Source organism: Nesoenas mayeri (genome assembly GCF_963082525.1).
Source record: "Nesoenas mayeri genome assembly, chromosome: 1".
NCBI lineage: Eukaryota > Metazoa > Chordata > Aves > Columbiformes > Columbidae > Nesoenas > Nesoenas mayeri.
Window position 1 is genome coordinate 152595386 of NC_137541.1, and position 27056 is coordinate 152622441.

Below are 27056 nucleotides of genomic sequence, written 5' to 3' on the forward strand. Positions count from 1 at the left end.
CGGCCTCCTGCTCCTTGCTTTGCACATGGACCCATCTATGATCCTGGGTCTATGTGGTCTACTTGCCCTCCTCTGCATTTTTGCCTGCAGGCACAGGAACAGCTCATTTTTTAAGCAGAATGTTCTATGGTGGCCCAAGGTCTGCTGTTAGCAGCAGATGTATTTTATGATGTCATTTTTCAGAAGGCTTTACAATTCACCAAGTGGTTTTCTTAGACATGCTTCCTCTCCTCAGGCTACTCTGCTGTTTTCTTAGGGGGAGTAATGCTTTTCTGCCTTATCCTTTGATGATAAAACTCTATCTCCCCCTTGAGAAAGCTTTCTGGTCCTTCCCCCTTTCTCCTTTCTGCTGACCTCCGCATCTCTCCATTGACTTATCTAATTTTAATGTTGTTATTTAATTGGATAAACTGACTTCTTCCATTTTACATTTATATTTCACAGCACATCTGCAGCATTTAAGAGTTCACTGCATGAATGTTTCAAACCACACCATAGGATCTTGGCAGTTACACATGACTTCAGAGATTTTATACACATACATCTGACGTACAGAGGAAGTAATTAAACCATATGGACCTCTCCCATACAGTAGGAAGCACAGCACCAATTTTCTCACTTGATTTATTATAACCTTATGTCATTTAGCAAAACCAACTCTACAACTGTTTGAAAGAAAGAAGCTGGCTAAGAGGAGAGAGAGGATCTGCACGGGGAGCTGTGGCTCAGGCAATCCTGAGTGGTTTTACATGCCTGCAGCCATTCAGGGCAGCCAAGACCTCGCTGGCAGCACCAGGAATGAGCTAGTGGAGTGCAAACTCCCTGGTTGGGTTTGCGAGGCTTCATGACAACAAGAAAAACAAATGGATGTGTCCTCAGCCTGCATGTTTACCTCTGGTTCTCTTCTGATTGGCGGGGCTAAGGTGGAGAGGGGAGAGGGGACAGAAGCAGAAGCTGTCCCTTGTCACACAGGGGGAGTCCACCCCTCACCTATCCCGCAGCCCCACTCTGCATGGAGAAGTTGAAGGAGGACAAGGCTGGGCTCTTGCAGTCAAGCCTGTCCCATCTGCAGGGAACAATGATGGTGAGGGAATGGTCTCTACAGCCTTTGCCACTATGCAAAGTCCCTAGCAAATATAAATAAAGTAAAATAAAAGCTGTGGACAAGGGTGCCAAATGGTGTTACAGCGCACATGCAGGAGTGTGCTCTGTCAGGGAAAGGGAGTTAGTCTCATGGTGGTAAGGGATACTCTGCAGCACAGTCATGTTTGAGCTGAAGTGTTTCCTGTGGAAAATATATCCTATCCATAAACCCACATGCCAGTGCGTGCCCTCATTAAATACCAGAGTAATGAACATACATGGGTCCAACACCCACAGCGTGGTGTGGTGCCTTTGGGCCCTGTGCTTGTGAAGTCCCTGTCCCTTGGAATTAATTTTATTTTGAATTTAAAAAAAATGATTTGAAGACAGGCTGTTGTTCAGCCTGGAGAAGAGAAGGCTCCAGGGAGACCTTATAGTAGCCTTCCAGTACCTAAACAAGGCCTACAAGAAAGCTGGAGAGGGACTTTTTACCATGGCATGTGGTGACAGGTCAAGGGGTAATGGCTTTAAAGTACAAGAGGGTAGATTTAGATTAGATGTAAGGAAGTTCTTCATCATGCAGGTTATGAGGCACTGGAACAGGCTGCCCAGAGAAGCTGTGGATGTCCCATCCCTGGGAATGCTCAAGGTCAGGTTGGATGGGGCTTTGAACAACGTGGTGTAGTGGAAGGTGTCCCTGTCCATGGCAGGGCATTGGAATTAGATCTTTAAGGTCGCTCACAACCCATACCATTCTATGATTCTGTGAATCTTTGAAGCTGTCACTGTGCTCCTCTGCATGCTGCTACCTCTGCCACTAACATGGAAGTTCCAGCAGTGCTTTTGGCACTGTACAAACAGCTACCCACAAACAGCTTCTGCCCAAAAGAGCTGACATCCCCGCACAGCCCAGCACAGGCAGTTGTAAAGACCAGAGCACCTCACATTGCAGGAGGAAGGGTTCATCTCATAAAACCAGCTTATCTCATTCCTCTGCCAGGCTACCAAGAAGGGAAATCGCTTATGGGGAGCCCTTAACACAAAAATGCTGGTGAAGTGGCAAAGGAAAAGATGTTGTGTGCTTGGGAGTAGATTACAGAAAAGTAATAAAAATAATACAGAAGTAGAAAATGCAGAAACTGAGGAACAGCCAAAAGCAAGAGGTGGTTTACAGGAAAACAAACAAAAAACCCCAAAACAAAACAACAAACAATCACACAAAAAGAGTATTTGGATCAGAAGAGAATAATACCGACATATCCAAGTTCTTATTAGACTGGACAGAAAGACTATATTGGCTGCTGTATCCTGAACAGAGTGAAGCACTATGTGTACTGAGGAGGATAGTGAGCACAGGAACTTTCTTTTTTTGCTCTTACTCTGATACCATGCTTTGCCAACAACCTTATGGACAAATAAGTCTGCTTTTAAACAAGCTATAAAGCTTGATAATATCTCTTTAATCAGTGACACTATGTTTAAAAAAATCAGTTTTGCTAACTAATAAAATACACAACAGTTAGACACAGAATTTCATCAACCAACCATGACTCACACAAAACCAAACCAAACCAAAAAACAAACAACAAAAAACACCGAAAACAAACAAACAAACCAACCCCAAACCAAACCAAGCCAAACAACAACAAAAACACAACCCACAAAAAACTCCAAAGAGCTTTTCTTTGCTGAGAATCTGTGACAGTACTAGAGAGAAAGGAATCCAACAGACTAATACAATCTTTTCATAGAAAAATAATTTTAGCCTGTGGGAGAAAAAATGATGCGTGGATGTTTTATTTGTTTGGGCTTGCAGCTTATTCATTGTCTAGAGCCTGTCCTGGTTTTGTTAAAAAACAAGTTTCTTTTTTAGTGAATTTGCCTGTCAGCTAAAACCTTCATATTAGCTGCATTTTCTTGGAGAACCAGATACATGTTTTGGTAAACATAGCAATGGAATGCAAACTTATTGATAAGCATGGATGGACATCTCGCGAGAGGGGCGACGAGAAACAGGTGACCAAGAAACTGACTAACTGTGTATAACATTCCATTCATGTGAATACTTCATATAAAAGTGGGAGATCACGAGGATCTCGTCCCTCTCTTTGCCCTTCTTCGTCCCTTCTGCTTATGGCTGACATTAGGAGAGGACCTTGCTAGTAGTCCCTGCGAACTGAGGCCTAGTGACAGACTGAATCCAGCTCCGGTTGGCTGCAGAGTCCAATCCAGGACTTCGGGTGCCGGCTCTGCAGTTGCTGAGACTTTCAAGATTGGTTTTGTATATTTTGTATTATTTTCTCTATTCTTATTAGTAGCATTAGTAAAACATTGTTAATTTTTCTAACTCTCTTCTCTCTGTCCTTCTTTCCCTCCCGATCACCTGTCCTGAGTGGGAAGGGGGGAGAGGGAGGGGCTGAAGGGGGAAGTGGGAGGGAGAGGAGGTTAACAATACATCTGCCACGGTTTTATTGTCACCCCGCAATCTAAACCCTCAACAGAGCCATTCTCCACACTTAAAACACAGACTTCTATCCTTCAAGATCTTCTTTCTGCACACTCCTAAGGTGAATATCTAATCATAAGATATTTTAACACTTGTCATCCTTTTCCAGATCAAGGTAATGGGAGCACTTACATATACTTCAATAGGCCCATTCATTTCACAAAGACACTGAAAAGTATTTGGAAACCTTATGTACAAACGGAGGTAAGTAAGGAACGTTTATTCTCTTAAGAGTCAATAAGAAAATGCTGAGAACAGGCTTGATCTGCCTCAGCAGATACTGTTTGTGATGACAGCCTCCTCATTCCCACATTCTTGGTCTCTCCAGGTCAGACTCAAAGGATTCCACTAATAGTTTGGTACTTACCAAAGCAGACAAAAGGAAAATGGGTCAATGTTACTTGTTCCCATGTGACAAAAATACAGAAAATAGAAACAAGTACCATTTGAGAAACTTGTAAAGCCTTGGATACATGTCATGAGAAACCATTTACACTCTCCAGAGTGTAATTTAAGTGCTAAAAAATGACCTGGATTATCCCCCTTGGACGCCTGTGTGAGCTACCCAGTCACAGAGCAAGGCTACTTACTGCACGTTCCTTAAACTCCTGCTCACAGTAAGCAGAAATTGCAAAACTTGGCCAAAAGCACAAAGAATATTTTTGTGCAGTAGTTGCATCGTCTGACTGTCAGAAGTCGAAACCTAAAGGTCTAACCAAATGGACAGCACATTTGTCTGAAAAAAATCCTGACAGCACATTTCGTTTCTGTAATGAAGTGCAATACATATGTGAAAACCAAACAAAAATACCAATGATGCATGAGAATGTTCCTGTGCTGTGCAGACACTATTGACCAGAATGAGTGGAAAGATTACACAGGAGTAGAGACTCATGAAATTGCTTAACTTCAGGTACATTCAGTATTTCATAGGAAGACAGGAAGGAAAAGAACATCACTTTTTAACGTTGAGTAAAAAGGAATGGCACTATTTTTAAATGATTGTGGATTACATCCAAAGGGTTCTCATCTCAGTGTCAGCCATTGCGACCAAAGTTAGCCTTCCCCTAAGGATCTCCAACAAGACAGGTAGCTTTTTAAAAGTTTCCTTTCTATTATTTTTTTCACTGGAATCTAATTTTCTATAGTTAAATTTTAAGTCTTTTTTATCTTCTGCAATAAAATGGTTCTCAGTTCCTTACTGTACATTGTCTTGCTTTTCTTCCCCATCTCTTATTCAAATTCGTGATGGCCAAATACACTCTTAAAAATGCTGCCCTCAAAATAGATTCCTAAAATACCAGTGAAATATCTTCTCAATTTATTATCAAACTGCCATAAGATTTGTTTTCTTATTTGAGTGTTAGAAGCCTATAAATCAATGGACTATACAGCTAACACAAAAGACATCAAATGGTGTAATTTCAAACACAGGAGCTGAATCCGCATTACAAATAGAGTTAATCCGGCACATTTACTTCAGTCATAATTTTGTTTAAACTACAACCTCGGTATTCATTTTGATTGATTACACTAATTCTTGAGCTTCATCCAACACTGCTGAATTGTTCTCTCATCACACCAGCTGAGATTGCAAAGGTTTTTGACACAAACTCGTAGGAGAACCTTCACAGATCTAACCTAGGTCAACGGGCTTCAGAGATGAAGTTGAAAATGGAAGTAAAAAGGCAGATGTGTCCTTTCACTATCTTTCACTCAAATATCATTCTTTTTCCCCCATACAGTTGATTTGAAAAGATGTTAGAGGAATTCTGCTTTCAGGGCTGAACCAAAAGACAGGGTGTGCAACTTGTTAGCTTGGGATGGATTTAGCAGTACTGCAGTTCTGTAGATTACAAATGTATATTATTTTTAAAGTTTATTTATGGAATAAAACTAACTTTCCCAGATGGCTGAAACAGAAATGCTCTGCTAAAGAACAAACGAATAAAAAGGACGGAAAAAATCAGTTTGAGTCACTGTGCGTATTTTGTTTGATTTGAAAGAAAGACTCTGAGTTTATCTTTTAAACATTCTGAACATTTTAAAATGAAAATGTGATTTTGGTGTGAACGTTTAAGTGTGTTCATGCATATACTGAAACACAACACCATGCTTTTTCTTATGTATTTTGCATTTTTTGGTTGAAACAAATTCTTAGGAAAACCTTTCATTGACTGTTCCCAAATCTCAGATTTTGTGTAGAATGCATATATGGAAGGAGGATTCACTGCTTCTTGCTCATGGGAAAGTTATCTAACCTCCGTCCACCAGTTCAAAAAGATCTCTGATGTTGATTAAACATGAATAAACAGAGCTAAAAAGCTAAAAAAAAAAAAAAAAGGAAACATGCTCAAAAAAAATGTCAGGACAAATGTACTAAAGAACAGCAATTAGCAATCAACATAAGTACCAGGCTATGCGGTTGATTGATAGTCACTGCAGCCCAGGTTAAGCAATTTTCACTAAATAAAACATTAGGTCATAAATCTGGCATTAAGTTTCACACTCACTCAAGTTCTATCAAGGAAACCTGTACCCTGCCTGCCTTCGGTGGCTAACTCTAAAGATTATGGCCCTATTTACTGCTAATGTTCATGCAATTAAGCCTTAAGCCCAATATTTAGGTGCCTATGGAGCAATATCAAGACTTTAAGGATTTATGTGTGCTGGTAAGACCTTGTAAGGCAGTGTTTTGAAAGTATATAGATTTAAAAAAAGGCATGCATTTGAAACTGTATCCTCAAATGTGTATATAAAAGGGAACTGTACTCTCGTACTCAGAATTTAGCTTCACACTGTTAAACACATTTTTATGGCAACACTCTTCTTTTACTGTCATTTGCAGTGACCAGCAAGTTGCTCTCCACTATTACCTTGGGTAAAAAAAAAAAATTAAATTAAATCTCAATGTACCATACCAGACTTGATTACAGTATAGAAATAATGAAGGGTGCCTTCCTGTCCATGCATAATAATGCTTATTAGCACTATTGATATTTTGCATTTAAATGTGCCACCATTATGAATACCTCCCTAAAATACTTCCCTCTCTGAGGGCTGCTTCTCTTCCTCCAAATTTCCACAGACTTAATCTTCACCTATGAAGCATATGAAACTTTGAACCATCTTTTTCCGGTACTCCCTAACCATTCTAGTGCAGAATCTGACAACACTTTTGAAGACACATGACTGAGTTCACTTCCAAAACAGTGTATAGCAAACACTACAGAGGAAATAGGACATTTTTCAAACAATTTCTGTCTGGGAAGGCAAGAACAGAAAGAGAAAGACAAGCAAGGGCAGGTCACTGCAAAGCATGTAAGCCTTGTGAATCTTTGGCTTGTGTGATCAGTGAGGTTTCCTTTGGCAGTGGGTTCATGTTTGGATGTTTGCTGAGTGGCTTCCTGGGGATGTCTGAAGGGCATATGAACTGGCAAGGTGGTTCTTTGACCCTTAAATCAGAGCAGGTTGCACTATAGAGTAGGTTGCATCTGCCTATATATAGAGGCTTAGGTCATGCCCTCTCCTCATGACTCTTAGGTACATCTCAATGAGGCCAGATCTCTCTTGAGGCTACTTAGATCAATATGGGTAAAGCAGAGAAAGAGAAAGTAATCCTACTCACCTCTCGAAAAAAGATTACTTATACTAATATGAGCTTTCAAGAGCTAACATATTGTAAGCTCATGATGCAGGCAGAAGCTGAGCAACGGAGACCACTCATTTTGTTTCACAGAGAGTGCAAGGTGTGTTATTGCTGACCCAGGAGGCAGGTTTGGTACGTGCAAACACTGGTCCTAGCAGAAGTCCTGAATTTGTTCTCTAGAGGCAAGAATGGCTGGACTGGAGCAGCTAAGAAACAGGTCCACAGGCAAAGAGTGCCAGGATATGATGGAGCAGTCCCACCTCTGCTATGACTATCCTCATGTGACCACCATTGAAAAGACAACTGATGTTGACTAAACAAGTATTTAGAGGATGTTAGTCTAAGGGAAGGTGGATAATCAGCTTGGAATGAGGCACCAAATCTCTGATAAACTCCAACCTCCAGCTGACTGCAGTGTCTACTTGGCATGAGGATGCTTCTGGAGCAGAGGGAATTTTCCAGGAAAGGACAAAGCAGGTGATGGTAGTGGGAGGTTTGATTATATGAAACAGGTAGCTGGGTTTGAACAGCTGAGAGGACTGCAAGGCCTGCTGAGTGCAAAGATAAGAAAGCCCATGAGATGTCCAGGTAGGTATTTGGTGTGGTAGAAGGTAGGAACCAGTGGTCACAATCTATGTCATACTACTAATGAGGGAAACCAGAGTGGGGATGTCCTAGGGGTTTAATTCAAGGCTGCTGTGTGAGACTGAAGACCAGGCAAACACCTTGCAACACAAGAAATCTGCACAGGAAGACTGGCTGGACTTCAGTCAAAATGGAACATGGCTGCTATTATTGAAATTAAAAATTTCACAAAGAAATAAACTAGAAACAGGGGGAAGACTGACAGTCATGATGGAGCACCTGGTTCAGACTGAATGAACTTGGGAGGGAGACATGGCTAGTGTTCATCAATACATTCCTGAAAAGGCAAGAGAGAAAATGAGAAGCATAAATTCAATAAACAGGTAAGGCAAATAGCACCATTTACAATGCCACTCGACTGGTGCTTGCAACAGAGAATGAGAAAAATTTGTAAGTGCTTCTACAGCATTGCTAGAGATCTGAAAAATAGGATTATGGAATTATACTACTTGGCAACAAATGACAGCCCTGATATAACAGGCATTTCACACTGGTGAAAGGAGAAAGGAGAATAATCAGTGGCACACAGGGTTGCTAGAAAATGAGATACAGCCATGGCAGTGACACAGCATATGAAGAGTAAAACACAATGTAACAGAAAATAAATACTGAGGGTAGAGGGGAGCATTAAGGAACATTTGTGGGTGTAAATAACAGAAAGGTAGGACATAGTTTGCATTTAAGACTCCCTTATTAAGGATGCAGATCACAAAATACTCAGAGAAATTAGAGAAGCTGCAAAACTAGGTCAGATAGCACTACTGGCAAATTCCAGCTACCGACGTACTGTCAGGCACAACGCCTCATCTAGATAAGAGAAGGAGATAAAATTTCTGGACACAGCAACTGACTGGTCCTTGAGTGAGCCCTGGGACCCATAGGAACGGATGCTGCTCTGGGTTTAATCTCGAGTGCTGCGCAGGGCCTGCTTCAAGAGGTACTAGTGGGAGAACTGCTCTGTAAGATCTTCACAATATAACTGAATGCAATGCTGTAGTAGGATGGAGTAAGCCAAACAAATATGTCACACAGATATCCAATTTCAAGAAGGGGAAATAAAATTCACAAAAATAGTAAAAACTTTAAAAAGCAGTCAAAAAGGCAAGAGGCCTAAAGCAATCTGGAGGCTTTTCAAAAGCACTGTATTAAAAGCCCTGGTAAACTATGTGTCACATATCAAAAAGAAAGTAAAACAGTTCAATAAAAACCCTGCATAGCTCATAAAAAAACTAAGGAGGCTATTGTAGGGAAAAAGGTTAGCATCTAAAAAAATGCTGAAATGAACAGGAAAGCCCATAAAAACCAGATCAAGTGTAAATGGCAACTAGGATGGCTAAAAAAGAATGTGAATATTTTGCAGAAGATCATCAATCTGATAGTAAAAAGCCGTTTAAAGAAAAGCAGCCATCAAAGGAAATAGCAGTACTACATGATGCCAAAGGGGCACTCGGGGACATTAAGACCATAGCAGAGAAACTTAGTGACTTGTTTGCATAGGTCTTTACTGCTGAAGGTGTTTGAGAAGGTCCCAAATCCAAGCTATTCTTCGAGCCACATTAATTTCAGGTAAATATAAAGGAAGTTGTAGATGAAACAGAAAAGGCAGGCATTACTAAGTGACCAGGAGTGGGTAACAATTCACCTGGGACTTCCGAAGGAACTCAAGTATGAAATTGTGGAACTGTTGGCCAGGGTGTGTAACCCATCATTACAAACAACCACTGCACCAGCGGGCTGGTGCCAAACAAGCTCCCATGTGGCAAAGAGGCTCAAGAGGGGACCGTGTGAACTGAGGGCTGATTTGTCTGACTTGTCTGCTTGGCCAGGCAGCAGTCCACCTCAAAGAATGCAGTAACTGACCATAAAGATCAGTTAACTGTTGGACTCAATGGTCTTAGAGGTCTTTTCCAACCAAAATGATTCTGTGATTCTAAAAGAACATCTTTCTCAGACCACACACGATCCCTTTGAAGTTCCTACCTCCTGTCTCGCTTTTGAGTTCACACCGTCAGAGGAAAAAGAGTAAATGGAACTTCTTCCATAAGCTGGGTTTTTTGTCGTGTCCAATGACACTCTAACAGTCTTTGTTATTTTTCAGTGCGGCCTAGTTATTTTTACTTTAACCTAGGTGTATATTTACTGTTACTATAGCTGGATGCAAATATCTATTCTATCTAATCATGGTAAAGCAGGCCCTACTGACCTTAATATATTTGTATTTTCAAAATGGCTTTTAAAAAAATACTTCACCAAAGCTTTTCAACACAGTTTCCCTTGGGGTTGGAAAAAAAGGTGCTCTTATGGACTGAAGGCTGTTAAAAGACTGGAAGAAAACAATAGTGCTTGATGGTCACATTTCAAAATGGAGATACAATGGCAGTGTGTCCTCTTAGGCATAGGTGCTGGAACTGGTTTTAGTAAAGACTTCATCAGTGATCTAGAGAAGGGACTGAACTGCGAAACATCAAAGTCTACAGATGACACTAACCTCTCTCAGTTTGTTAAATGTCATTCTAGTAATGAGGGATGGGGTGATCTGCTGATCTCCCACGCTGGGAGATCCAGAAGGACCCCACCACACCAGACAGGCAGATAAGTTTCAGTGTTGGCGGGCATCAGGAATGGTATTGAGACGAAAACAGAAAGCGTCAATTTGCTGCTAAATAAGACCTTCGTGCACCCATAATCCTGTGTGCTGTGTACAGTTCTAGTCTCTGACAAAAGAGAGAGAAGAATAAAGGGACTATGGGGTGGAGTGTTGACTTCGAAAGAGAACCTAAAAAGGCTGTGACCTTTCCTTTTGGACAGGTGAAAGCTGAGAGGGAATATGACCAAGGTTTACAAAATTAGGGAGGCACTGAAAAAGGTAAATGCAGAACTGCTCCTTCTCAAATTGTACAGTACTAGAAATAGTGTGTACTTGATGAAACCAGAGGGAGATTGGTTTACAACACATCGGACAGTAACATTTGAGTAGTGAACTCCTTGGTGCCACTGGAGGGTGTGAGGACACACAGTTACTGGAACTTCAAAAAAGGATTAGACAAATTCAAGGAGAAGCACAAACACTGAAGGAACATATAAACAGAGTGATCTGGGTTTCAAGGGAAATGGACTGCAGAAAGTTGCCAGACCTCTGTGCTCCCTGTAAATAGCATCTCCTGCTGCCACTGTTGGAGACAGAGTAGAAGGCCAGATTAATTACTGGTCTAATTTGAGAAAACACTTCTGATGTTCTTATTTTGTAAAAATAGAGTAAAATATCAGATTTCATCAGATATATCAACTTGCACTCACCAAGAGTAACAAAGGAGCTACTGCCATTATACCAGCTCAGAAGCCAGTTAATTGTGATCCTAAAAAATTACAGTAACAGTTAATAAAATGATGGTATTTGATTTAAACACTTCCCTAAGATACAAGAATGGAATTGACTTTAGAATACTTAAATGTTGTATTTTGTTGATTTTTTAAAAAAAATTATGAAGAAAAATATCTGTTAGATCTAGTTCATGTGTTAAGATTTAAACTTGTATGGAAAATGTTTGTATGTAAAGATCAGACACTACATTTCACAATTGTATAGAACCCAAAAGCAGACAGGAATTATTACAGGTGAACTAGGAATAGCTTATCCGTGGCCATTCCATTAGTGAAAGCAATATGAGAGATATCTGTACATGAGTTGCAGTGAACTCTCATATCAAAGTTGGTTAAAAAGGAATGTTTAGGCATTCCCAAAAAGTGACATTTATAACTGGACATGGAGCTGTCTTTTATTTCACAGTTTCCATTATTCCAGCCTCTTGCAAAAACAATGGCTAAATGCTTGAGCGCTGTTTGATGCTTGACTCAGACGGAAAGTACAAAGTGAGATTTTAATAGAGTGCATTTTCTCACTCTATAGAAAGATCAAAAAGATTTCTACTCACTTCCACTTTCTACAAAGTCTTCTACGATGACGACGAAGTGAGGCTGATTCTAAACTTCAATAGGTCAAACAGTTGGCCATTGTACTGAAAGGAGTTATCGTTTCCTACACAAGTGCATTAATGTTTAACAAGCTTTAAAGGTGCATATTGTACTCTGCTCAATATATGGTTTGCAAAGAACTATAAATCTCAACATTTTAGGAATTACAATAAAAATCTAGAGGGCAAAAAAGAAAAAGAAACCAGAAGTTTTTGTTGTTGTTGTTTTTTCCTTTAGTCCAGGGTTTCCATTTCATTCAAATATAATTTCAATACAATATCAGTGCATCAGTGCTTCCCTTTTCTCCTTTCCCTCTTACCCAGGCACCTGGGTACTCCTTACAGTATTTTGTCTACGTGCAGCATAGGGAGAGGATGAGTCTGTTGTCTTAGGAGAACAACTTAGGAGAAAATTAGAAGATGAGTGTGTCTCATCTTTAGGAGAAGATGAGTCTGTCGTCTTTCCTCTCCCTTTTCACCCTGTGCTCTCCCCTGAGGCTTATACCATCGTTTCTTTCCGTGTGGATTTGGACACTCCTGCAGGAGCTTCAGTGCTTGCTGGCACTCGGCTGAGATTTTTGCCAGCTGTGAGAAGGAGAGATGAGGGTGAGGCTGGTTCCTGAGCTTGGCTGCTGCAGCTCCAATCCCTCCCTAGTTGCACGGTATGGTTAGATAGAATAGATATTTGCATCCAGCTATAGTAACAGTAAATATACACCTAGGTTAAAGTAAAAATAACTAGGCTGCACTGAAAAATAACAAAGACTATTAGAGTGTCATTGGACACGACAAAAAACCCAGCTTATGGAAGAAGTTCCATTTACTCTTTTTCCTCTGAAGGTGTGAACTCAAAAGCGAGACAGGAGGTGGGAACTTCAAAGGGATCGTGTGTGGCCCAAGAAAGATGTTCTTTTAGAATCACAGAATCATTTTGGTTGGAAAAGGCCTCTAAGACCATTGAGTCCAACAGTTAACCTAATACTGTCAAGTCCATTTCTAAACCATGTCCCTAAGAACCTCATCTACGCTTCATCTACTTCTCCAAGCAACAGCTCAGCACTTGCTGTGAACTGCAAACGTGGTTATCAGCAATGTCCTATGATTCTTGGAACCCTTGAATTCGACCTGTTTTCCTCCTGGGAATGTGGCAGAAACTGCCTTTAGTAGGTGTCCCCACAGCCCTGGGAGCAGCTCTGATGAGCAGCATAAGGTTGCAGGTTAGCCACTGCCTTTGCCTGGCTGCAGCAGCTCCCCCATCATCACTGCGAGAGATGAAGCTTCTGCTGCCTCATTTTCCTCTCCCCACTGGATTTTGTTGAGCTGTGTCTGAGCCCAGGGAAAGGTGCAGGGCTGAGCCCAGACAAAAAAGAGTGGAGGAAAAACCAAAACCACACCTATTTCCAGTAGGCCTGCTAGGTGCAAGTGCTAATTTGTGCTAGGTGGCCTTTTGTCCCTAGAAACTGCCTATATGAAACATGACTGAGCTTTCCTGTGCCTTTGTGCCCAACCTTATCAGTCCTGAACCAAAAGCAGTGTAGACAGCAGCACAGGGCTTCCAGCTGCCATGTATGTGGAGACCTGGCAGAGATCACCAAAGCCTGGCTGAATCCTCAAACATCTAGACAGTGTTTCTCTGCCTCCAGCACAGAGCCCCTGGAAGATGTCAGTGGGCATGTTTTGTAAAAACCATCTTTTTTTTAAAACAAAAGCCATTGGATTAAGAAAAATAAAGAGAATCATCTTTATTTAAATGCCATACGTTAAGAATGTAACTGAAACAACAGCAGAAAATCAAGTAGAACGACATATAAATAAAAAAGTAGGCATTTCTTCACACCTTTTCTACTTTTACCACCCCAACAAATTTACATCTTTCGACAGCTCCTGATATGCACTCAGTAGCAGCTACCCCAAAAATGTGCTTTTGTTTGCCTGGTTTTGAGAGGCCTGTCATGAAGAGAAGGTGACTTTTCAAGGGACAGTATGGTGGACAGCTGGCTGCAGACCCCAACTGAGTTCCAGATGCCCCGCAAGTGACAGCTCTGTGGCACCCGGGACGGAGAGTCACCGCAGCAGCCGTCTCTGACAGACTGGCTGCTTCAAGCACTCTCACAAGTGCAAACACGCAATATGTCTATTGTGCATGTAATGAGTCACCTCAAACAGAACATGTGTGTCGTGCCAGATTATACAGAGGTTTTGTGAAAATAAATATTCCCATTGAGGATTAGCATGAGACCAGAAACTATGCCAAATTTGACTAGTCTCTAAAGGCCAATCTTGTTCTTTAAACCAGATGTTTAACAGAGGTTGTGACATCTGAAGAGACCAGCAGACACAAAATACACGCAGTGTATGCTGATTCAGAATGAGGCATAGCATTTCAGAGAGTTAAAATGCAATTTTCGAACTGTTATAAAATTCTTTAAATCACTTTCCCTGATACTTCTTCTCATATTGCACAATTGACCACAGTAGCAAAATATAATTCATTTTGTAACATACTTCTTTTCTCTTTTTTTTTTATTTAAAGGGAGGCCAGTGTGATTAGTTACTGGGGTTACTTGTTTACCCGAGATAAATCAAAGAATGAGAGTGGTGATTGGGTGCATAAAATCTACCCTTATGTCCCAATGTAGACACTGAGCAACTCACAGGGACCTTCTCATCAATTGCACCTGTTTCTCTACTTTGCTAATTTAACATTTTCAGCTTTTCTAACCTATGCAATTATTTTTGTTTAGCTACTTCTTTTCTCTTGCAGACTTGGCAACTTGAAATTACAGGTTATTTAGTCAATAAAGAACAAGAAAAATATTTCGGTCACAGAAGGCGGCAGTTTTTTGATAGATCTCTATTTTCACAGATGCTAGTGGAGAACAAGTACATTGACACTTTGCTTTTAGAACCAAAAAATATGACAGTTGAAAAAGACACAGCAGTATCATAGAATCATAAAATCACACTTGATACTTCAAGTCATTTCATAGGGCATCAGTTTTTGACTTTCAGAGCCTTTGGAGGGAAGTGGCAGGAAGCACTTGCCAAACCACATGTGCTGGATGATGAGGGTAAGGCCGTAACAGCTGGAGGGGGCCCCAGCAGAGGCTGTGTCTCAGGGGAGGGCTTGTTTGTCTTGAGCTTCATTAGTTTACCATTAGGTTATTGTAATGGAAAGCAGACCGTGAAGAGAACATGGTCAGGGGATGGTAGTATAACCATTACAGTCCTCATGGCATGGTAAGCCTAGGATCATCTGACTTCCACGGAGACATTGGGACTTCTGCTGTAAACAAGAGTGTTCCTTGCCTCCCACCTACACCATGATTTTCCTACCACCTCTTCCTCCACTCAGACATGGAGTCAAGCTTGAGGAATGCGATGGGAATGGGAACTCATGGGCTGCTGCATGGAGGGGAGGCAGAGAACTAAAAAATCTTGTGAGGTTTGTGATAGCATATAGAGCACATGACCTGCCACTGTATCTCTTGCCTGACCTATTCTTAGAGATGGGTGGATGGAAAAGGCTGAGTCACTGTCTCAGCTGCAGAAGACCATGCTGTACAGAAGGAGCCTGCCAGCCAGGGCTCCAAGCCATACAGGATAGGAACTGCCCTATTTCTTGGAGCCCTTTGCAGCAGGTGGCTAATCCCCTCCACCCTGTCTCCCTTCATCTGCCTCATTCTGCACTACTCCCCTAAAGAAAGAACAGACTGTCAGTGATAACCTAGTGCCAGAAATCCCAAGTGGCTCCCTTTCAGCAGGGATTCCAGGCTTTGCAGGCCTGGCTCCCTTTTGCCTTAATGGAAATCATGTGTATGGGGTATCCTTTAAACAGATAGGATTTCATTAAAAAGACTTCAAGAACATGACTGAGTGATTTTGTCCATATTCAGTTAGCACTGTCACACTATCCAGTGATGCTCTAGCACATAGCATCCCTAAAATTCTGACCCAATCAGCTCATCATTGCTGTCAGGTCCCTTGGCCCTGACATTTGAGAGAAGAATGTGCTAGATTTCATAACAAAGTATTTCTTCAAATCTAGAAGCTCTTGAGGAAGTGAGATGAAACAACTATTTCCTGAAAAAGAATAATTGTCTGAATACACTTAGCAGTCTGATGCAAGTCCACCTATAGCAAATGGCATTGAACTGATACCAGCAAGAACATTTTACAGGAAAAAACGCTACTTACACGGCTTCCTTTTTCAGGGAAACACTGACATCCTCCACTGCAGTCTCTGCCTCCACATGGTCCTGTGTAAGTCTTTCCACCCTGCAAACAAGAATACACATAAGACAAATGGTTAAAAGAAATCAACTACAAAACCTGGCATAGCACAATTAGCTTTGCTTAGCAAACTCGCTGGGAACTTGCCTAAGCAAAGATCAGTATCAGATCTACGACTTCCAGTTGAAACTTCTTTAATCTGTGCTTAGAAGTACCCATGAGTAGCTTTCCAGTTCTTGGAGATCAGCACAAAGAAATATAATGTTACTCTATTAATTTCCGTCCACATTTTCAAAACATTGGAGCTCCATGCTGAGCAGTATCTCACACATCTTTTTGACACATACAACAGATATCATATCACAGAAGCGCAGCTGCTTGGATTCTTCAGGGACATGGACTAAGTCCTAGGTCACAATGCAGCACATCCTTCTATGCATGCTCTAAATCGTTGCTATGTTTTAAAACATTTATGGGTGGACATAAAGGAAGATATCATGTTCAAAATCATAAGCCAAACTACTACCCCCTCCTCTTCAATGGCTGCTTATTCTGAAAGCACCCAAAACTTGCTAGCAAACAACTACTATGACCTAGAAGACTGACCTAGACTGAGTAGACAGCTGCAGTTACATCTCTCCTGCTTGTCCAGAACCACCTTCACCTGGGCTGCAAGCACACAGATCACAAAATATGTACCACTCCATGCAAATCCTTGGATGTACTTCATCAGTCAGGCCAGCTCAGATTACACCTAGCACACATCGCCTGCACGAAATGCAGCAGCCACAGTCACTCTTGTTCAGAAACCTGAACAGCAGAGATGCTGTGCATGCTGTGGTGTGACTTTTATAACTGTAACTTAATAATTAGGCATACTGTGAAGACCAGCCTGTGACCCACCTAAAGCCAAGGTCTTTAATCCCTGAAAGTACCCCAGCAGCCTAGTAAGTAATCTGGGGAAGGAGGAAGGGATTTCTTGTCAATATTTCTGAATTTAGTTTGCCCCACAGTAAATAATTAATAGAGGAAGAAGAAAATGAGAGAAGGACTGAAGTCTAGAGTCTACAAGGAGGACATCTTGAAGCCACAGCCCCTCATTCAGTGTGGCTGCTAATTTTCAGGTGCACCACTCCTTAGATATAAAATATCAAAGCACTCCAGCTGTAGGGTACAGAGTCAGGCTCCATGTCACTTGCTCCCCTCATGGCTGGAAGAACCCTGAATCCTTCACTGCACTGTGGCAAATGGTCCCTTCACCTTTCCTGCCTTCTTCATAGCTTGAGCATGTCACTTCTTAAAAGCGGGATGAGATGGGTATAAACAAGCCTCCAAAACAAGAAGGGTGCTCTGAACTGCTCTGCTGTTGCTTAAAAAGGCAGTGATGCTGCTGTTCCTGCCTCAAGCCCTGACTCAAGGAGTTAAGACACAGAGAGAAGGACCAACACTGCCATGCTTAGCATTTTTCACGTAGCTCTAAGCAATCCACTACTCAACGCTTGGGACTGTTGGGTCACCTTTCTCAGGCATCCACTCCTGCCACTACACTACCAAGAACCTGAAAACACAGCTCCAGGCTCTGGATTCCTCCCTGGGAGCCAAATGAATCAAAGGTATGCAGCACTGCCTAAGTCTTCTTTTGGTCATATTTGTACTACAGGCTCTCAATCATATGGCAAGCAGTAATACAACGTTCCCAAAACAAGTTCTTATGCTTGTGAGGGTTTATGTCTGTATTGTAACTATTTTTATATAGTAAAGTAATTTTGTTTCAGCTTTCTATTTAATTCTCACATTCTATGAAACAAATAGGCTTTTCATGTTGATAAAACAGGTCCACAGAATTGGAACCATGTCCTGAGCTACTTAAAGGTCAGGTGTTTGATTCAGGAAATTATTTCATGGACATAGCAGTGCTCCACGTCATGTTCTGAATCCAGCTTTCTGTCTAGGCTATTGTTTAGAAGAAATAATAAGCCAAAACAGTTTTATAAACTCCAGCAGCCTGCTCAGGTTGGTCCACCTTTTAGTTATACATTTGGATGGTCACAAGCTCACTATCTCTATGGTTTTTGTTTTAGTTTGTTTGTTTGTTTGTTTTCCCATTAAGCTATTTGCAGATGAAATGTGTACCTCTGGCTCAGTATTCTTCATTTTGCAGTTCCCCCCCTCAACCTCTTTTTGGAAATTAAGAATAGTTCTATTCCTTTTTACGGATGCCACTCAGATGTACAACCTGTGTGAACATATTCCTCTGCAGGATGCAGCTCTTCATTAAGGAGCAGTGTAGCCATCTACATCTAAGTAGAGCAGCCATCAATAAGAATTAGCTCTGAGATTTTAGAGAGCTGTTTTGGTTGGAGCTGTAAATAACATTATATCCCAGCCTAACACTAACAGACTGACAGATACAGTAATTTGATCATGTGAATTTTCAATTATGCCTACTGAGAAAACAACACGGAGAACAATAAGTTTATTTCTTTCTTAATTAGAAGAGTCACTCTAAATTTGGTAAAATGTTGCTAAGGAGAAAACAGAGTATGAATCAGAATGATGGCAAGATATTCATGCATTTGTGAAAAAAAAATAAAAAAAGGAAGCTGCTAATACTTATTTCAACTGGAAGAAGTTCAAGGTCTATTGTTTGTGTGCTATCCACCATCCAACATTTTAATTTGCATGCTATAACAATACCGGCAGCTAATGTAGAGACACAATTGTTTTCTTCCACAATTTTAGGAAGCTTTAATTTTCTCATTTTATGTCCTTTTATGCACATAGATTCTTCAGATAATGAAGAGAAAAATCTGGAAAATTTCTCCAAAGGCAAGTAACACAAGGGGAAAACATTTGAGATCAGCATTAAAATACCTTTTCTGGATTACACTTGGCCTCTCCTCATTGCTTAATTTCCACTTCTTCACTTTTTGACTGCTAGTGGGATGACTCTGGAAGCTTGTAGTCACATGTAGCATTTTCTACCTTATTAACTATGAATGTTTACGATTTCTTGAAGGCAGATCATTGCACTGTCATTTAATCTGCCATAATTGGGAAGTTTAGTATAAAATGTTATGGTTTAAAAGCTTTTTAATATTAAGAAATAAATCTGTTAAGGAACATTGTAAAACTTTGTCAAAAACAATTATACACATTGACACGCAACTGAGACGAAGAGAAAACAAATGAACAAGTGCCAGTCAGTAATTATATGCAAAAATCCTAGTTTAAAATTTAGTGATGGACAATGTAGTTTTACAGTACCACAAGTATTTATTTCCTGAGGAAAATACATTTCTGGAAAAATAATACTAATGATGACATCCAAATGCAGTTGTCTCGATCTGAGGCTGGTGCCTGGAATACCTTTTTGGTCAATGAGGAGAACAGTCTGTCCTAGGATACAGTTCACCCCATCCTGATACCGGCATCTAAACTGACCAGCTGCATTTCTCCCAGAAAATGCCTACTGCTCTCTCTTAACTGTAAAGGTGGGTGGAAGTCACTAGCTTACAAGGAAACATCCACCCACTGTAGAAGTCTAAAGACAGGAAGATGAATCTGCTGATTTGCTCAATACGCAGTTAAATAGCGAAAACTGTGTTTGCAGCACAACGAAATTCTAGGATCTGTGCAACCAAACTGGAAGAGCAGCAACAGCCCCAACTCTGAAGTTATCTGCTGAGAAAACCTTCAGTTTTAGGTCTTGCTTATGTTTTGGATGATCCCAAATTGCACTAATCACTAAAAAGTCCAGAGTCTAGGCAAAATGCGTTTATGTAGAAATGGGATTTATATAACCAAATTTAAGATTTCCATTATATGTAGGCACAATACATGGCCTGGTGTTGTAGACTATCCAGAGAATCTCATCAGAATTATTTCAGACTCCGAACTAAGTCTCATCCTAGAAGGGTGAGGGGATTAAAAAGGTAGCCAAGGACAACTAGTTGAGATTTGACTACAGTGCAGGTGTCCAGTTTCAGGTGAGATGAATCCTACACTAAGTGTCCAGATCTCATTCTGAAAGCTAGCTGTGGCCTCTGATGGGAACACCAAGCATGAGGAAAACTATTTAAGAGCAGACATATGGTTCAAACACAAAGCAGGTTATACCATTGCACTGGTATGCAAGCTCTCTGTGCATAAGGTGAGGTATGGCTTAATTAGAATTATAATAGGTTGGGGAGCCAAGCCTAAAGCGTGATATTTTTGTCCAAAAATATGTAATATAAATGAAATGCAACCAACATGAACTGCAGCCTTTGAAGGCAAGGCTGTCTCATTTGGCCAACTGTAATGGTAAAATTGCCTAAGTGATAGTGTCAGAAACACCAACTTCTGAGTATAACAAAATTTGGACCGATAAAGAAAAAGTAACTAAGATTAGGCTGATTATTTGGGAAGAGCATAGGCAGAGAAAAGGAGGTGCAAAGTTGGTAAAAAGGTGAAAAAGGAAAGAAAAGAGGAATAGGCTATCCAATTAGGTGAAGAATGAAGATGATGAGGATATGCTAAGAGCAAGATCAGGGGCATCTGCAGGCAGAGGTGATGCTGACCTGAGGGCACTAGCCCATTGGGAGCCCCCCATGGGTGAGCCAACAGGTCTCTCCATCAGGCATGTCCCTGAAAGACTTGCTATGGGAGGGTGGAGTAAGAAGTGATAAACTTGTAAGGAAGGATAGACCTACATCTGAAGACCAGTTGCAGGAGGAAAGGCAATAGAATTGCAACTCAGTAGCCCTTTTGTGCGATTTATAAGATTATTTCTTTATAGCCATTTTGTATAAATACTAAAAATAACAATAAGAAATAGAATTGCAACTCAGTAGCCCTTTTGTGCAATTTATAAGATTTCTTTATAGCCATTTTGTATGAATACTAATTATAACAATAAGCAATAGAATTGTAATTCAGTGTTTTATCCCCTGATTGTGAATTAATACTGCGCGTAATAGTGGTGTGTTACTTAGCCAATTAAAGTATTATTAGGTTCTTAGAGATGTGTTCTTTAATCAGTAAATATCATAAGTCACATCTGACAACTCCAGTCTACTGGGAGAAGGTTGGATTCATGGAGTAAGAACCCTCTACAAAGCTTCCACTTCATCCTTGGGGCACTAAAACTCCCTGTCACAGAATCACGGAATTGTTTTGGCTGGAGAAGACCTTTGAGATCATTGAATGTCCAACCATTAACCTAGCACTGCCAAGTCCATCTTTAAACCCTAGTCTAAGAACCTCATCTATGCGTCTGGTGACTCAAGCACTTCCCTGCGTGGCTCTGGTCATGCATGCCATCATGTGCCACCCCAGCCATGTGGGTTCCAACTGACTTGCTGTGGGATCTGAGAACCAGGCAGAAACTACCACACATGAAGGGCTCATGACAGAACCCCAGCTCTGTGGGCAAGTGGCATGGAGTTGTTTATGTCCACAGCATTCAGAGCTAAGCATCTCTAAAGCAGACTAACTTTGCAGAGACCAGGACAGAGCAGTTCAGAACAGATGAATATTTGCAGTTCACTCTCTGGCCTCTTTTTTATTTACTAGCTTAGGTATCTCCACAGGGGGTCATATGAGTATGTCTAGCTCACAGAGCCTGACCTACTGGAAAATGTGGTTATGGCCCCTTTATCTTTAAAATAGAGTTGGAGAAGATGATGAGGTAGAGGAGGACTGAGAGGAGCAGCTTTACTATGTTGCATCCATGGCACACAATAGCACAGCAGTCAGATCAGTCTCTTAGGAAACGAGAGACCTAATTGCAGTTCTCTGATGGAGAAAATCAAACATGTGCCTACCTCTGGGAAAGCTTTAACCAGCAGGCTGCAAACAAGACTAGAATGGATGGAGAAAGGGAATGAGGAAAGCAATAAACAGAAAGGAAGAAGAGGTACTCTTCCAGCTCTCCTTTTAATGTAATTGGGTCACTGTGCTGGAATGCGCCTAAGATTGATGGTTCAAGGAACATGCATCCTACTTAAACACAAGCCGGAGAAAACATGTAAGTGCGTGCCATATATGTTTGCAAAGCTTGTATATTCACCTAGTGTAAACACCTCATTTTTATGTATGTCAAATAGCAAGCATAATATGTGGGCGTGCCAACACAAAAACATTTTTGGCCCTCTTGCTTTCTCATAATTTTTTTTTTGTCCCAAAACAATATTACTTATGTACTTGTTCAGTCAACGAAAGACAACCTAAATGCAATTCCTTCAGCCAAACTCTTTAAAAACCACAGAAACATAACCGCAGGTCTCTTTAAACTTTTCCACACATTAATGATTTATTTATTACTAATCTTGGCCATGTTTATATAATTGTTATCTCTGCGTGACCACTCAAGTACCTTCACTTCAAGGGTTGGTATTCTGACAAAGAACAAAGGCAATCAGAGGACAGACCTCAAAGTACAATTCTATGAGTACAGAAAGACCAGGAAATATAAGCCATTTCCTTACATGCAGCTCAAAAAAAAATTACGGAAATTATAATAAAAATATTGCAACCTGGAATCAAAAGACTCTGCACATCAACATTTTCTTTGATAAAGTTTTACAGGTTGCAGTTGTGCATTAACTTCCATTCTGACAAGCCCAGTTCTGTTCTCTCCACTGATTGCAGCAGCCCCTCCGAGCCAGCTAAATTTCACCAAAAGAGGTTTTAGAAGGTCTGGGAGCTTGCTGAAAAGCTATGACTATGACTGGGGGTGCCAACATACTGCATGCTTCTGCAGTGTGGTGACGAGCAGCACATTTGGGTGCTTGATACGAGACTTCAGGCTGGAAGTTCTGCGGGTATCCCTGGCAAACCTGCGAGGCAGCCCCCCATGTCACTGCCACGGAGACCTCCAGCATGGACCTCTGTTTCCATGTTTGACCATCAGCTGCCAAAACTGATATTCATTTCATAAGGTCCTGCCTCAGAAACATCAATTTTCTGCTTCCTCTGAAAGAAATAAAAAATAAATGAAGTGGGAGTATGACAGGGTACTTCTGCTGTTGATGAAGCAGACAGAGAAGAACTTCTTTGTTTTCAAATGTAACCACACAGTTGTCTTTGCTCAAAAGCTGCATTTTACTCCTTAAAGAGACAAAAACATTTGTTGCCTGGATGCCGAACTTATTTCTCTAGAAACATCTATAAACAACCATTCAAAACAAGTGTGGAGAACGCTGTCAGCAGGAAGGCCTGGATTGCCCAGCATCAGGCTTGGTCTGGAAAAATTCTCTGTCCCAGAGTCACGGTGCCAGAGAAGAAACCAGCCATCTGAAACCGTCTGCTCACAACCCAGTAGCTACCAGTGCACCAGACAGTGGGACCACTGTGAAGACCATAATTGGCGAGGGAAAGGGAGAGATAAATTGGCACATTCAGAGAGGAAGGAAAAGATGTGGGTGTGGATCCTCCCTCCAACTGTTCAGAGAATTATTTCGCTAAGAAATAATTCTTTCTTTCATATTTGAATAGGAGCCAGAACCTTTTCTAGACTGGATGCATGGCAATTGGATTAATTCTGTGCGTGACCTCAATATCATATGAATGTTTACACTTCCCACCAAAAGTAGGGAGAGCCATCCTTCAATGAGAAAAAACCTGGAGGAGGAAACTGGTCCCAGGAGGAACACGAAGAGACGTCACCACCAGCCATGCTAAGAAAAAGCTGGTCTCAGCTGCCTAATGCAGTCTTCCCGATGCAATGTGAACAGTAATGCTTGTAACAGTCAATTATGAATTATCGATTGGTGTGGAGTTTCAAATGCCACCTCTGTTTTACAACAGAGAAACCTGCGAGGCAGGTCACCCAGCAAGCAAGCAGCTTGCTTATGTTCTGAGTCCTGACAAGCATGGGAACATCAGCAGAAGAGGAGTATCCAAAAGCAGCACTGCTCCCAGGGACTGGGATGCCTGCACTTGATGTTTGGTAGAGGGAAGGGCAAGAGAATACAAAGTCTCTGATGCTGAGAAGAACCCCAACAGATGGAAACTTGTCTTCTTGAGTGTGTCTCAGCAAGTATGTCGAAGCCAGCAACGGGAAACGTGAATTCTGTACCTCTCAGACGTGAAGCTATAAAAGACTTTCCTCTTATGGGCTGGCTTGTGGCTCTTGATTATATGAACTTTCTGGCACGCAGCCTTGATTTGGGGGCTGCATAGTTTCATTTCAAAGTGAAACTTCACAGCTCCACACGTTCCCTTTATTTGAGGTGCTATTTACCATCCCCCTTTCAAACTAAAATGTTCTCTTGTCGCAGCCTCAAGACGTTGCCTTGTAACAACTGCAGAAGCCAGACACCATACAGTGTGAACCTACCCATCACATTTTCATAAAAGCATTTCTAATTTTGTGGCTTTCATCCAAACACATATTTACCCAGCAAACCAGATGGAATCCAGAAGGAGCTGCTATGATATAATATGCATTACCAAAAAAAAAAAGGAAGGTTTTTTAGAGGCTCAGTCAGAGAGTAAATCTTAAAAGCTGCCTAAATATACAGTACAGATATTTGAATAACTGTCCAGGGGTATTGCCCACTCTACCAACACGAGGCTGTTTGCAAACAGTGCACTTCCAAGCAATCAGCACATGCTGCAACACAGTTTTCAGTCAAGAAGTCAGTGTATGGAGGTCTCATATTTTACAGGTAATGAAGTTGGATTCAGCTGCATTTTGCCTTTTTTTCCTTCACAGAGATGATTACATGTTATCCTAAGAAAGGGATTAGAATAAAAGATGGGAAAATCTAGTTAAAACATTCTAAAATGTCAAACAATAAAAAAATAGTCACCACTATACAAAATTTTATCACTGCTGCTTATTTTTGAAGAATCTGTAATGCAGTGGGAAAGGGAATCCTAAAAAGCAGCCATGAGTCCCTTCATGAATGTGCTCCAGCTCTCAGGAGCTAATGAAGGAGGGTTAAGATGCAGAAGGGTTTTCCTAGAACAAAATCACATCCACAGGAGGAAGAACAACGTTGCCTGGCACTTCCCTATTTGAGACAGGTGACTTAGTCGCCCAAAGTAATGACAATTTTTGTCTTAATCATCAACTTAGGCTTGAACATATGCCAGCAAAAGAGATGTGATCCTGCAGGCAAACTAAGCTCTTTGAAGAGTGTGCAGCCATGGCTGAAGATCTCTCTTACATCTTAGAAAGGGGAAAACGTTACACGGTCATCAACTGACACCTATGGCCCACAGTGGTTACAGAAGGAAAATAGAAGTGTTGCTCATAAGCACTCCATTTTCAGTTTTACCAACTTAAGAATCAGGTTTGCTTGCAGAAAAAAACCCCACAGATATGAGTCCAGTAAGAGTTTGAAGCTGGAAATGTATTAATAAAGGTAAGAAAAGGTACATACAGACATTATTATTGTTATTAGTTAAGGCAAGCCCATTGGCTTCCCTGAGTATAATGAGAAATCAGACACCTTGTGAATATGTAGATGCCTAAATTTAGGTGACTCATACCAACTGACCCTGTGTTCAAAATGGCAATTTTTAACTACAACTGATAGAAACGTAGAAGGTGCAAAACAGCTGAAGGAAAATCTGGATTGGTAAGTTAAAATTTCTTGTGATATCTTAGACTACATCATCTCCAGACGTCCCTTCCAACTCTAGCCATTCTGTGATTCTGTGATCATGTTAAACTTGATTCCGTCTTTGTAAATGCATAGGGATGCATATTATTTTAATCTATTATCTTTTCTTATGAGACAACAGACTCTCATCTGGCATCCAACATGGCATTCCTCATCTAAAAGGACGGTGGTCTTTGGAGTAAGAGTGCTGGGACATCTTAACATGAGCCCTTCTTCCCAACACCACATCCCTAGAAATTAACTACATCTCCATGGAAGCTACTTAGGTGGTTTTAAAAAGTAATACTGCAGGAGTAAAAAGCAGTATTTTCTAGATATTATTGATGAAGAAAGCTGTCTGACTTGGCAAAGTAGACATAATCACTCGCTACCGAGTCCATGATGACAAGCTATACTGAAAGGCACAGTTTGTTTCTCTTCTAATTTTTATTCTATTATTTTATTGTGTACAAACCACTGTGCATTTTGTATTTGATCTGCACAAGTGCAAAGGCTTATGCAAGGCACAAGTTAGTGGACAGTGTAATCACCTCATATGTGCAGTTACACTGCACAGTGGGTCAAAAATATTTTCCATAAAGTAATGAGGGTAAAGACACTGTCAGCCCTTAATCTGAATTTGGCTTTTGTCCAATATCTTATATTACAAGAATAAAATCCCCCTTCCCATCCCTAAGAACAGAACTGCATTTGTTCACATACTAGTAGCATAATAATGAAACACAGCGTCCACTCATTAAAGTAGCAATTTCTATATTTAACTACTTTTCCGAAGTCTAGTCATTTTCAGTTCTGGAAAGACATCCAAATAATGATATCATTTGCTTCAAACAATAGAAAGTCTGGATGCTATTCTATATATGGAGATTTTTTTTAGTCTATTTATAAACCACGCCAGTTATTTGACCTGTCTAGTTTACTCACCTACGTAAATTGGCAGACTCAGGAAACTTACTTAAGAACATATTATTCTTAGTGATCGGTAAACTTTAAAAGTTGCTAAATTATACTCCAGATATGCATCCAGTATTTCTGAACGCTCATCTGCACTTGCTACTCTAAGAACAAACCAACCTGCCAATGCAGGGAACATTTTGGCATTTGAACCGGCAGCGATGCCATTGCATTAGCCCCGCTGATGGGGAGGGGGCTGACAGAAACCAGCCGTACAGCTGTTTGCATGGCTGTAGCGTCTGTGTTTGTTCAGCACGGTGCAACGGTGCCAGGGTTTCCCAAAATGTAAGCATAACCACCGAGATTTTATTCCAGTTTCATGATTTCTGCACTTACCTAAAAATGCTTGATGGTATATGAACTGCATATATAAATCAAATTGGCTAGTTAGTTTTCCT

At 40.9% G+C, this 27056-nt stretch overlaps 1 protein-coding gene across 1 annotated transcript in view; it reads right to left on the reverse strand.

Annotated features, from left to right (window-relative positions):
* Window positions 1–27056, reverse strand: part of COL4A2 (collagen type IV alpha 2 chain) — a gene marked incomplete at both ends in the record, with an annotated part of 147662 nt that overhangs the window by 87801 nt on the left and 32805 nt on the right. Inside the window, one exon of the mRNA XM_080363860.1 lies at window positions 16052–16132. Coding sequence (XP_080219986.1) covers window positions 16052–16132 — 81 coding nt within the window. The remainder of the gene's footprint in view (window positions 1–16051; window positions 16133–27056) is intronic.